Below are 12,351 nucleotides of genomic sequence, written 5' to 3' on the forward strand. Positions count from 1 at the left end.
ATCTGCAACAATAGTTCCACAGATTATCACCTCCCAAGTCCCATTAGCATTAAACACCCCGTATGTGGATCCTATCATGCCACCGCTATTCAACGCTGCCTTCGGAAAGGGGCCACCAGTACCATACCCCCATCATGCGTCATCAGCTTTTCACCACTCAGTCGTAATAGCGATCCACGGGTTTCTTTCCCAGATTCCAGGTCCGATACCACCAGGCCTCAAGCAGCTTGGAACCGATGCTATGCGAGCTCTTGATTCAGCCTACGACCGTGAGGCTGCTGCCAGGAGAGCCTTGGTCGTTGCTCGTGGGGTAGGCCGTTCTGCACCGACAAGGCAGCCTATAATAGTGGATCCTCGCTCAACAGCTCCTCCTCGAGTACCCACTGCTCGAGCACCTTCTCTTCGAGTGTCTACCTCTGCAGCACCGGCTAGACCTCCTGCGTCGCCCTCGCCGCAAGCGTCGGCCCCGCAAGAAGAGACGAGACTGCCATTTCTCGATACTGCTGGATGGAACGAATACCTCGCTACCATGTCCTCTGGGCTACTTGCCGAGGCTGAAGGAGCTAGCAGCTCCAGAGATCCTTCAAACCCCATACAGGTGCCGCTCGATGTCTATGAAGAATGGCCAGCTGCCTTTGCGGGTCAAAACATCCAGATTATCCCAAGTACATCGACCACTCTACCCACATCTTTGGAGGAAAGTCTCCTTGCCGGTCCCACCGGTGTTTCTCCTAAGCCACCTGTTCAAGGCACTGCTGCTCCTCCTGCTGAAAGCTCATCATCGGTGGCAGGTGAATACTACTATCCAAGCCTATCAACAGTTGGAAGTTCATCACATAATGAACCTCAAGCTGTCGAATCTACTCCAAGCCAACTATCAGACTTCGGGAGGTGGGCCGAAGCATTCACCGGTGAATCTCTTATACCTCCCGACATGGTTCCACAGCCACCTTCACCTGACCTGGCCTCTCTGTCTCCAACTTGGCGAGGTGGCTTCCTTCCGGCCGTCCCCGCTCCAGTCCCTTCCATATCCGTCGGTTCTGCACCCTCGCAAATCACCACACAAGTGTTTAATCGATTGTCCACAGCACCTGATATATTCGGGACATATAACCTGTCCGGATATTTGGCAACCAATGTTCCGGTGAGTATCAATAGATCTCGATCAGCTTCGCCCCTATCAACTCGCCCTACACAGACTCTTCCTCGAATTCCCAAAATTCCTTCCCTAGCTCCGCCACAACCTCCTCAGCCTGTCCAACCACTCAGGGTACGACGTCTCTCCGGACCTGGTTCGATGGAACATCCATCAGAGGACGACAAGCAGCCTACAACGGAAGGACCACGAGAAGAGGTCGAACAGCCTAGATCTGGTCCAAGGCTCAAGATTATCGAACCCACGCCTCGTGGTTCTTTAGGTAGCAATGCAAGTCCGATAGATCCCTCTGCTGGTGCGACAGCTCCGACCACTCAACTAGGAAAAGAAGCTGTCCTTGGTGCCGCCGTGCAATATTTGATACCGGAGAGAAGCCGAGAAGCCAAAAACAAGAGGGATACCAGCGTCCCTCCGCCACAATATCCAAAAGGAGGCCGACAGTTGACTGTGCCTGATCGAAGAACTCTTGTCTCGAGTAGTAGACGAAGAAGTTCATCCGATCCGACTACTGCTATGGCTCGGTATGACGCAAGAAAGGCACTTGTTGCAGCGGCATACCCTAATCAGCCAATACCTCTTGATCAGCAAGTGTATCTGCAGCAACTAGCTAGGGAAGCACAAGCGAGTCTAGTGCAGGCTCAGACCGCAATCGCGCTGCGGGAATACTCAGAAAGACAATCAGCAGAAGCGGCAAGGATGATGCAAGAGATCAATCGAGGAAGATCACCTTCTCCTGGTATGAGAAGTTATATCGACGAAACGGGGACGGAATATATCATCAGGGATCCAGAATACAAACCTCGTTCGGCCCCTGCCTCTTCTTCTGCTGGGCAGTCGTCATCAACAACAACGGGTGCCGTAACAGCCAGAAGTCGAGGTGTAGGTAGAGGAAATGCCCCTTCAGAACGCAGACTCTCACAGGAAGTCAGAGCTGCTCTCATACAAGGTAGTAGTCTTCAGAGCGGTAGTAGTCAAGAGGTTCCTACGGGTGAAGAGGAAGAAAGAGGTAGAAGCAGGGAGAGGAAAGGGAAAGGCAGAGAAATCTCTGAGGCAGGTCAGCAGAGGGATCCGAAGAAGAAGCGGTAAGAGGAAAGATGATGAGCGTTTGAGGGTTTTGTTTCAAGTATACTAGCTTCATTCATTGTTTGTATCTTGAATTGCTCAATTAACTTGTAACGTGTTTCTGTAGCATCCGTTGTAGTTTCTAGAGATCCTGATCTGTTATTTGTATTTGAGTTAATATTCTGACATCGGTGTTGCTATATGTATCTACCTGTTCCATGTCACTTAAGCTAGTTCCTTCGATCAGTGATTGAAATTATAAAGGCGGATTGACTGAGCAAGATGGAAATATCGATACATGCGCGTGCATGTCATCGTACAACCTATAGAAGCTTGAGCTTCCCCGTAACTGTATTGATAATTCTTGCTGGGCCTCTGGAATACAAGAAATATTGATGGCGTCAGTGAGAATTGTCGCAATTTTTCTCATCTCATGTGAACGGGTACTCACGGCCCAATACCGACGATGGTTTTCGACCCAGGAGCCACTTGAGTTCTTCCACTACAAGTGTGATCAGTTTGTCAGCTGAAATCGTAACGACGAGGGGATGATGGTGATCAAAATAATGGCAACTCACGCATCTCTTATCGTCCTCGCACATAGATTCAAACTTCTAGCTTGAGCTGCTAAGATCTCTAGTTCTTCGGTGTTGGCGCAACGTAATGCTATTTTAGGTTGACTGTGGGATGAGACAGAGAAATTAGCCTGATAAAGCTCTCCTAAAAACTGGGGAGAGCCGAAAGAAGTAGAAGTGATATTTACCCTTGGTTCTGCCATGCTCTGAATAACTATGTATACGAAAACAAAGTACTCATCAGCTCCATTCATCTACTGTAGGATAAATCAACAGTCTTGAGACTGCCTTGATATCTCCTTGGTGGTAGGAGGTCTCCGTGTCCTTCTTAATGCGCACTCGCATGCTCAGTTCACTCACCCTCGGATTAGCCTCCTTCAACGTCATCGCACAAGCCAACGTCGCATGACCAGCCTGAGCGGCAATCTTCCCCTTGGTCATTTTCAACTCGTCATTCACTACTAGGACCAATTTCATCTCTTCCGAACTACTGAATTTGGTCGATGTCAAGTCGGATGATAATGCTGCAGCTGTATCTTCAGCATCGGATTCTGTATCTGTTCCCGAACCGGAGCTTGAGGTGACAGATTTTGTATCATTCTTTGATCTCGATTTAGATTTGGAAGATGCATCGGTAGGAGTGAGCAAAGATGGGTTGGCGCGAGTGGATAAGAGGGAATGGGCTTGATAGCCTACTGCGAAGGCTATGACGGATATGACGAGGGGGGAGAGGATTCCTGAGAAGAAGGGGGTGGGTCAGCTCCAGGTGTTTCACAGGTTGACGAGACTCACCGTCCATCCTGATCGAGCTCATGGTCTCCGCAGAAATAGTAGTTGAGACGTCACAGCAAGGATGAATCTAAGGTACACTTGAACGAGTACATTATTACATGCTCTTTCAATATCTTTCGAAGAAATCTCTTCTTGAAGAAAACGATGACATCATCATTTCTTCGAAAGCTCTCCACAAAGGTTGATGGAATCATCATGGATTTTGATGTTCAGTTGAGCAAGAGCATCTTCAACTTCTCTCTCATTCTTCTCCATCCGTCAGATAGTACCAAAAGACTATCCAGGATGTCAAATTCAGCTGGTACACCCACATATAGCACGGCCGGTACGGTATCGGCCCCAATTGATTTGACAGGCCTGAAAGGTGAACATACGACCTTGGACTTGTCGTCGAGCAAAAAAGGAAAAAAGATTGTTAAACCGAATGTTAAAGTGACTTTGACCAGTCTGACGTTGAATAATGTGAGTGGGATCTTGATATACCTGAAGTAGATCCACATCAAGAATGTTGAAGGTTCAAATCATCTTCTACATTCCGTGGACGTCACTTCACGTTCTGCTCATCCAAAACATGACAAACGAAAGCTGACATACTGATGTAATGATGTCCGATCAGTCCGGTACTCTCAGAAGGATCAATAGCGTAGTGATACCTATCGTATACTCTGATAAATTCTATAAGGAAGTCAGAGATCCTCTGTTAGATGATGTGAACAAGTTGAGTGAGTGATTGACCTTTTCGACCGTTTCCTCATCCATCGCAGTCATGCTGATGTCACCGTATGACGAAACAGTTTACTACGCAGATATACCTGTCGGTGCGATCTGTTGCAAATTCGATAATCTGGCCAAAGGCTCCAAAGAGCCTCCAACATTGGTGATCCTGACACTTGCGTGAGTACGAATTGGATCCACACGACCTGGCAACCCATAGTATCACAAAGCTTGTTAGACTCGTTACTGATCATACTTGAATCAACTTAGCATTCTCGCACCTTATCGATCTCTCAATCTTGGTACTTCCCTTCTCCTTTCCTCACTCAAAGCTTCCTTACATCCCACCACACCCCCACCGCCCATCCCATCAGATAACAAGACCAACACCCGTGCTTCCCTCATCGTCGCCCCTCCCCGAGTGAGAGTGAACCGAGCCCTGGCGCATGTCCAGGTGGGTAACGAGGATGCTAAGAGGTTTTATGAGAGATTGGGGTTCAAGGAAGTTGGCATGTGAGTGGTGTGCCTTCTCGACATCAAGCTTCTTCCGTCATCATTCACAGTCGAAATAACCAAGACTCTTCCTCCTCATCTGCCTGTCAAATGTCATGAATGATATGGAACGGAGCTGATCATCCACTCTTTCATTTGCGTAGCGAAGAGAACTATTACTCGAAAGTCGAACCTCACGGTGCCATCATAATGGTCTGCGAGGATATAGCGAAAGCTTTGGGTGAGAGTGAACAGCCCAACGGTTCTGCCTAAGGTGTCAAAGCAGGTGCAGTTACAGAGTATAGTGAAAAACTCACGAAGTGGACATGCTTGTCGGGATGACTTGGAGGGGAGATGATGTTTCAAATCAGGATTTATATTGGATGAGGGGTAAATATAGTCAATAGACGTATATCAGATACCTTGCATATGCATTTACACATCACATGTCCCTTTGACATTATTCCGTTGTCACTCAACGCATAACATGAAAAGCGGCCGATCAGAAGACGTTCGATGGTGTCACTCATGCAATGATCGTTTGAGCGTTGAGCGTTGAATGTAGGAACAAGTATATGCATACATTATACGAACAAAATCAATTGACTTGAGCCTCCATGCGATCACCAGATGCAATAGACCTATCACTGCTGAACTTGCCTTTCCCTTAAAATACTCTCAATCCACCTAAACCACTCAATCCTTCACTGTCAACCTGACCAATATCAACTTCCACCCTCTTCTCAGCTACGGCTCCACCACCGCTCATACCCACGCCTCCAAACAACGAAGAGAACAATTCGTCTACCTGTTCTTCGTGCCATCCATTCGAGAGTGGAACGGGAACAACGAAATTCTGTGCTTTCTCATGAACAGTGTATCTGCCAAGCGAAACATCGATATAAGCGATCAAAAGGCCTGAATGGAAATGAAATGGATATAAGTAACTCACCTCAACTTTCTACCTTTACTACCACCTCTTTCAGCCTCTCTTTTCTTCTTCTTCTCCTTTCTCAGATGAGTCAGATCAGCCGCCGGACCTGATCCCGAGCGGGATTCAATCACTTCTCGAAGTAAAGATCGGTACGCTGATTCTTCGGACTCCATGAGTGTCTTCTCCGAGTCTCTCTATAGGTAAACGGAAATATACGATATTAGTGATCATTCTCTACACCATTGAAGATTCCCTGGGAATTAGTGAATAACTCACTTTACTTGCCAAACCAGCTTCGATAGCTTCTACCACACCTCCTGAACCGTTCTTTACGCTCTGCAAGAACTTACTTCCCCCTGCCTGTTTGGATCCCAATTGTAAAGAGGCAGCTTGGATCTTGCTAGACCATTTGTTCAGTATGGGTACGATCTGGTCGTGATTGCTATTGCGTGTGAATGGAAGTCAGCAATCATTGCAACTCTCTTCGATATATGAAGAGTTTTTGATGATGAGATTGGAGAGGTCTGTCTGGAGGAATATGTAATATGCCAGGAAAAGTAAGAAGAGACTTACGAATCGCTCAGTTCCAAACTCCTCACAGCGCTCTGCTTCCAATACTCCTCTTCGTCATAATCATCCCTCTTCCTTTTATCCCCTACGCTCTTCTCCGTACCAGGTAACAACAAGTTCTCTCTCAAGGTGAACAATCTTTCATTCAAATGGCTTAGGGATTTGAGGATTTCCGCTGTCTTACTTGCTATTTCACCCTCTGGGTCTGATGGGTAGGCGTCGATCGATTTTGGTAAAGATGTAGAGGATGAAAGGGCTTTTTGGAATGTTATACGAAGGGTTAAGAGGGATTCGAACAGTGCCTAGAGATAGTAAGAAGAGTTATAGTAAGTAGACATATCACACAACGTTGGTATACGTGGTCCGGGGCGATCGACCTCAATCAGATTGTGATTACTCACTTTCTGTCGTCTGATTGCTATACCTTTCTCGATATCTTTTGCTCTTGAGTCTCGCAATGAGGCCATTGGATCCAAAGTCTTATTTGATGACTTAGGTTTGGGTTGGACCTCCTCTTCTTCGTCCTCGTCCTCTTCTTCATCTTCATCGTCGTCCTCTTCTTCATCTTCATTATCATCTTCCTCGTCTTCGTCCTCATCCTCTTCATCTTCATCCTCGTCATCCTCATCCTCACTATCCTCGACTTCACCAAAATTCATTCCTCCATCCTCTTCGTCGTCATCATCATCATCATCGAAGATCTTCTGCCTACCCACTTTCTCACCTTGGTACTTGACTCCTCTCAGCGTACCTCCCGATCCCTCTTGATCATCCATCTGCATCCTCAATCTTGATGGTCCCACGTCCAGATAATGCTCCTTTCCTTCGTTGGGATCATCTTTCTTCGGGAGGGATAAGGAATCTAAAGAGGTATAGGCTGATTCCGGATCGAGTGTCTTGGGCTGAGGGGCTGAGGAGAGTTTCTTCAGTTGGTCTGCTAAAGATATACCTGACATGTTGAGCTCCTGATATATATGCAGCCCTGGATGTATCGCTGAAATGGATGCTACGGTGATGGGATGAGGAAGAAAGTCAACAGTTGCTTGATGTTGAACGGACCACCTCCATCTTTTCTGTTTGAAAATATAATTCTGCTGTGAGTGGAGGTATGATTACCCGAATAGGTAATTTGCGGTAAAACGCGTGTTTTGATAATCTCATGTTTGGTTTGGTACTGAAGTACTCTCTGCTCAGTCCACCGCAGTAAAAGTAAGCATCAACGTGTGCTCTTCATCTTCCTTTTCTCCTTCTCCATCGACAATCCAAAGCCATATCACCTCACTCAAATCTGATACCACCATCTGGACTGGACCATTCAGAACGATACGCCAAACATGTTCTTCCACCTTTCAGCACTGAGTGTATTCCTGATCATCGCCTTCCGTAAGTCCTCTCCTCACTTCTTGTCTTGGCATCCATCCACCCATCCATTTCACTCTCACCGGTCTATCTGGCTAATCACCTCTGGTGCTTGTATATATAGTGATAGTATACTATCGATCCCGTATACTTCCCATCCTCTCTCGATACCTTCCTACCTCGGTCGTAGCAAAATTCACAAACTACCAACCGCTGCGAAACTTCTCTTTCTCCGAACAGGCCGCTGCGGGTATATCGTCTAGTAACTTCGATCTCGAGTCGAATAACATTGCAGAGGGGAGTGGGGAGTCGAGGATGGGGTTGGATGAAGCTGGTGTAGAGGAAGTGAGGAGGATCATGTGAGTTTAGCCTGCCTCTTGTTGTGTAGCGCTTTTGAGGAAAAGGACAAGGAAAGGAAGGATTATCATATCATGACCACCAGAGAGGTTTGCCTCATCTTCATCTATAGCCTGTGAAGATAGAAAGAAGACGATCAGCTCAATACCTAGGATATGCCCATTGCCTATGCTGATGATTTTATGACAACACAGGGCAATCGAAAGATGTACATTTGATCAAGCCCGTCTGATAAGACATAATAGGATTTTGGCGAAGAATGGGATCGCTCCTGATGGTGAGTTGAATCTTGGAAGATTACAATGGCAGCATTAATTGTACTGTTATAGACCATGCCATGCTGATAGTTTACATATCATATTTACAGGTACACCACTCGACAGTAAAGCGATTACAAGACTCTAACAAGCTCATTATACGAATTACTCTCCCCTTTTTTCTTTGATTGATCTCTAGTGCTTTAGCTCATGAGAGTATATCACTCCTCTGGCTCTTCGTACTCGTGTGATTGACTCACTCTTGAAATTCTCAATTTCTGTGGGAGAGAGGATATGGCGTGTGTTCCAAGAAAACCTGACTCTTGACTTATATCAGTCACAACTTCATACCCCTTTTCACTGCTCTTTTCTGTGATATAGATGCCCTTTTCCTTCAGCTTCTCATCTTGTAAGGTTTCTTTATTCGATCTTGTTGATATAAAAAATGTATAATGTCCGAAAGACAAAGAGAGTTGCAATAGTTGATAGAAGAAAAACGATGTCATACAAATATGTTGTCACTCGTCCATCTAGTAGATTATCCATCTGATACAAATCATTTGTCTGGCTGAAGTTACAGAAATGATATATACAGTACAAAGACATGGTTCTTCTATTGACACCTACGCTCCATAAAGGTATTCAAAGAAAGTCGGTTTATCTTCCCAACCCTTCCTGATACTCGTACTCGACGATACATCCCTGTTCCTAATCATGACATTGATGTTCGTATTCACTTTTGGTAATTCTCCAATACCCATATCCGAACCGAAATCACTCCATCCATCAATCTCTCCCATGGCCTCTCCATCTCCTCCTCCAATTGAGGGTTTAGGAGGTAAAGTCAAACTGTCACCTAATAATGAATAATCCGAATTACCTCCTTCTGAAGATGCATATGCCGAAGATGTGTTTGATATACTCCTCTGTAGCGGTATGCTTTCTTGAGTTAAACGTAAGTTCGATAGTGTTCCAGGTAAGGAGGTAATGGTTGTATCACCCTCTTCTTCTACCTCTAGGGAATATCCATTCTCAGATTGATAGTCATTATCGTCGTCACCTCTTTCAGTAGCTGTATCCGATCCACTGTCCGTTTCAGAAGCGGTGAATGATCCTATTGATTCTGGACCAGACTGAGAAGACAATTCGGAAGTCTCTGGTGTAAGAAGGTTATTCGATGAAGATGATATGATACGCGGTTTGATGATGGTAGGCAAGATTATATGAGTTAGACGGATCGTTTCGTTCGAAATAGTTTGATAGGATTCACCTGAAGGATCAAACATAATTGGATCAGTTAGTTGAATCGACTAGATAAAGTAGCAAGACCGTAGCCATGGAAGGGGAAAAACACTCACTCCATGAAATCAACTCATAATACCTTGCTAGTAGATGGACCACCAATCTCTCAAATGGATCAACTATATACCAACTTAGATGAGCTGGCGATCTTGATATTTCCAATATCGAAGGTATCTGATCGTTCTCTTTCGGTAGAGAAGGCAATAATCCATTTATCTGATGTTGGATAGGTAATCTTCTTCGATTATTTGTACTTGGGTTCGATCCTGAAGTTTCACCATTCTTCTCAATAGGAAAATCAACCAGCGTATCATCAATGACTTTCCATCGTAACCCTTCTGCTCCTTCTGTAGCAGTTAAATTTAATGACCAATCACCACCTAACCATTTTCTCATCTCTCCTTCTACACCTTGTACTAGACTTTCTACCCTCCTCCCTCTCTTCTTACGCAATAACGCTCTAATGCCCTTGAGGGATAATTGGAAATTCCCATTGACTGAATCGGTCGAATTGGCATTCCGCTCGGGTCGGACGGTAGATGGGATGGATTGTTTTCTAGGTATAGCATCAGATGGGAAGATCGGTTTCTGAAGTGGATGAACTTGGAGTGGGACAGAGGGGTAGTAATCTGATTTGAGGGGTGGAGCAATATGGGGATTAGAAGTGAATGAAGCTATGTTGGATCGGAAGGAAATTAGAAAAATTCCGTTAGCTGTGTACCGTCGCGAGAGTGGATAAGACTTTTTCCAGCTAGTGACACTGATGTTTCCATGTTTCAATGACAGTGAATAGGTGGTACTCATACATACCATTATCTAACCTCCTGATTACCCTTTTACCTTTCCCATTCAACCTCCCTTCGAGCTTCGGTTCCGTCAATCTGGCCTCCCGTCTAGCTTGAGCTTTCTCTCGTTGTTGTGCGTTGTACGCTTCTACCTGCTTGAGAGTTGTGCTTTTGGGGTTTTGGAGGATGGCGGGCAGTCGGAGACTATCATATACAGATGAGGGTTGATCAGTACAGAACGGTTTAAGATAAATTGCACGTGGATAGGTGGCAAATCATCGATATAAGAAGGGATCTTTTCCTTTTCGAAAAGGGGGACTTACGGAGCTGAAGCTGAGGGATCTACTTCTGACATCTTTCTGTTGAGCTTATTGAGGTTGATGACGGGGGTATATGCTTGTATCATATACCAATAGAAAAAGCATTTGATATCATCAATTTGAGCCTGCTCGATACGAGCATCATCGAGCCAAACGAAAGATCAACCTCCACCTGCATACTGCACGTGCCTACCATCAAGCGCTCAATTACCAACGTGCCTATACGAATCCCCCTACTACGGCTGTCGGGAGACGACATGACTGCATGGCACGGTCGCATGTTGATGTCCAATACGATCACTGTCAAGACCAACATCAGAAGATCATTTATCAACGAACCATTCACAGAACAGATCGGAAGAGACAATTGATATCGGTACAAGGTCGACGACAATATGGCTGCAGGTTTGAAAAGTGCGTGTTTCCCCAATTCCCTTCTTATCCTTTGTGTCTGAATCACAAATAGGCGACACGGAGCCATGCACTGACAGGTCTTGTCTTTCTTTGCTCCTACTTACTCCTTAATATCACTGGTCAATGATGATTATCCTTAATTCGACATGATGCCTCCTCACATATCAACAATCTCACATTCTATCAATCCATCCTCATCCCATGGAATACCCTTCGTACAACAAATAGCCGTCATACTTCTATCATTCGTGTTAGCCGCTGGGTTCCTGTTGGTCATTCTGAGTTGCGCATTATGGGCCAACTGGCTGCCATTATTAGTTGGTGAGTCGTTGCTTCCGTGTTCATCCGCCATGAGTCGATGGGGATGGAAATATCGTTCAATTCATTAATCAAGCAGGGTTGTCGATGATGCTGATCTACATCAAATTGGATATAATAGCCCTCACATTCGTCCTCGCTCCATTACCCAATTCGATCTGCGCTCGATGTTCCAGAGCGGACGATCTGAGTCCGGAATATAATTCGGCGTATGTTGATTTCGGAAGGTTCTTAACTGGTATGCTCGTAGTGAGTACCTCTCTATATCTCAAATCCGAACCTGGGTCTTATCACCAGAGATACCTGTGGGACGTTTCACGTGGATTGTCAAACTTCCCATGCTACCTATCCGCTTGACAATCGATAAAGCCATCCCAACTCATAATATATGGTATATTAACAATGCTAATCATACTTATGATGATCTATAGACAACCGGTCTATCCCTCCCTGTTCTCCTTGCCCACTCGAAACTCATCCAGCCAGCCGCTTGTTGGATGTCCATAGCGGGCGGCGGGTTGGTATATGGTACGATCCTAGTTTATTCAGGTTGGTTTGGTGGTAGTTCAGACGATGATGGGTGGTAATCGGTAATTGGTAACCGTAATCAAACCTACACAAACAAAGGAGAAAATCCTATCAGTCTTCATACAAGGTCACAGTAGTAGTTATATTGGAAAGATATCATTTCATTCGTATCTTTGAGATAGTATCGCCCAAGGGGAAGAAGTGATTTTTAGGAGGTAGGAGATTGCTGCACGACTTCATCAGATAGATACAGATTTGTATGAAAAAAACCCAGATTGTTCTTCCGTCTCTATTCGCTGCTTTCATTTTCTCCCGCATAGCCTCAGGTCAGGATGCCAGGGGGTGCTGTACGAATGATAGTCTCTTGGCGCAGAGTGACTGTTTCCTGCAGTGCGCCACCCCCACTTTCCACTTTG

At 45.5% G+C, this 12,351-nt stretch overlaps 7 protein-coding genes across 7 annotated transcripts; 4 read left to right on the top strand and 3 right to left on the bottom strand.

The window, feature by feature from the left end:
* Positions 1–76: 76 nt before the first annotated feature.
* I203_103092 (uncharacterized protein) lies at positions 77–2,242 on the top strand (the record flags this gene model as incomplete). The annotated part of the gene is made up of 1 exon (XM_019150777.1): positions 77–2,242. The coding sequence occupies one exon, from the start codon at positions 77–79 to the stop codon at positions 2,240–2,242; it is 2,166 nt and encodes a 721-aa protein (XP_019000004.1).
* A 299-nt stretch (positions 2,243–2,541) lies between these two features.
* On the bottom strand, positions 2,542–3,607 carry I203_103093 (peptidyl-tRNA hydrolase; the record flags this gene model as incomplete). Its single annotated transcript, XM_019150776.1, has 6 exons — positions 2,542–2,593; positions 2,670–2,720; positions 2,797–2,898; positions 2,982–3,007; positions 3,154–3,530; positions 3,586–3,607. 6 exons carry the CDS (start codon positions 3,605–3,607, stop codon positions 2,542–2,544), a joined length of 630 nt encoding a protein of 209 aa, XP_019000003.1.
* Positions 3,608–3,870: 263 nt separating this feature from the next.
* I203_103094 (uncharacterized protein) lies at positions 3,871–5,064 on the top strand (the record flags this gene model as incomplete). The annotated part of the gene is made up of 5 exons (XM_019150775.1): positions 3,871–4,047; positions 4,202–4,307; positions 4,380–4,479; positions 4,570–4,812; positions 4,956–5,064. The coding sequence occupies 5 exons, from the start codon at positions 3,871–3,873 to the stop codon at positions 5,062–5,064; spliced, it is 735 nt and encodes a 244-aa protein (XP_019000002.1).
* Positions 5,065–5,458: 394 nt separating this feature from the next.
* I203_103095 (uncharacterized protein) lies at positions 5,459–7,251 on the bottom strand (the record flags this gene model as incomplete). Its single annotated transcript, XM_019150774.1, has 5 exons — positions 5,459–5,672; positions 5,744–5,919; positions 6,002–6,167; positions 6,299–6,597; positions 6,697–7,251. The coding sequence occupies 5 exons, from the start codon at positions 7,249–7,251 to the stop codon at positions 5,459–5,461; spliced, it is 1,410 nt and encodes a 469-aa protein (XP_019000001.1).
* Positions 7,252–7,629: 378 nt separating this feature from the next.
* Positions 7,630–8,416, top strand: I203_103096 (uncharacterized protein; the record flags this gene model as incomplete). The annotated part of the gene is made up of 4 exons (XM_019150773.1): positions 7,630–7,678; positions 7,779–8,013; positions 8,206–8,288; positions 8,379–8,416. The coding sequence occupies 4 exons, from the start codon at positions 7,630–7,632 to the stop codon at positions 8,414–8,416; spliced, it is 405 nt and encodes a 134-aa protein (XP_019000000.1).
* Positions 8,417–8,891: 475 nt separating this feature from the next.
* On the bottom strand, positions 8,892–10,710 carry I203_103097 (uncharacterized protein; the record flags this gene model as incomplete). Its single annotated transcript, XM_019150772.1, has 4 exons — positions 8,892–9,538; positions 9,627–10,244; positions 10,381–10,559; positions 10,679–10,710. The coding sequence occupies 4 exons, from the start codon at positions 10,708–10,710 to the stop codon at positions 8,892–8,894; spliced, it is 1,476 nt and encodes a 491-aa protein (XP_018999999.1).
* Positions 10,711–11,238: 528 nt separating this feature from the next.
* On the top strand, positions 11,239–11,994 carry I203_103098 (uncharacterized protein; the record flags this gene model as incomplete). The annotated part of the gene is made up of 3 exons (XM_019150771.1): positions 11,239–11,410; positions 11,529–11,656; positions 11,839–11,994. 3 exons carry the CDS (start codon positions 11,239–11,241, stop codon positions 11,992–11,994), a joined length of 456 nt encoding a protein of 151 aa, XP_018999998.1.
* Positions 11,995–12,351: the final 357 nt, after the last annotated feature.

Source organism: Kwoniella mangroviensis, assembly GCF_000507465.2.
Source record: "Kwoniella mangroviensis CBS 8507 chromosome 1 map unlocalized Ctg01, whole genome shotgun sequence".
Taxonomy (NCBI): Eukaryota; Fungi; Basidiomycota; class Tremellomycetes; order Tremellales; family Cryptococcaceae; genus Kwoniella; species Kwoniella mangrovensis.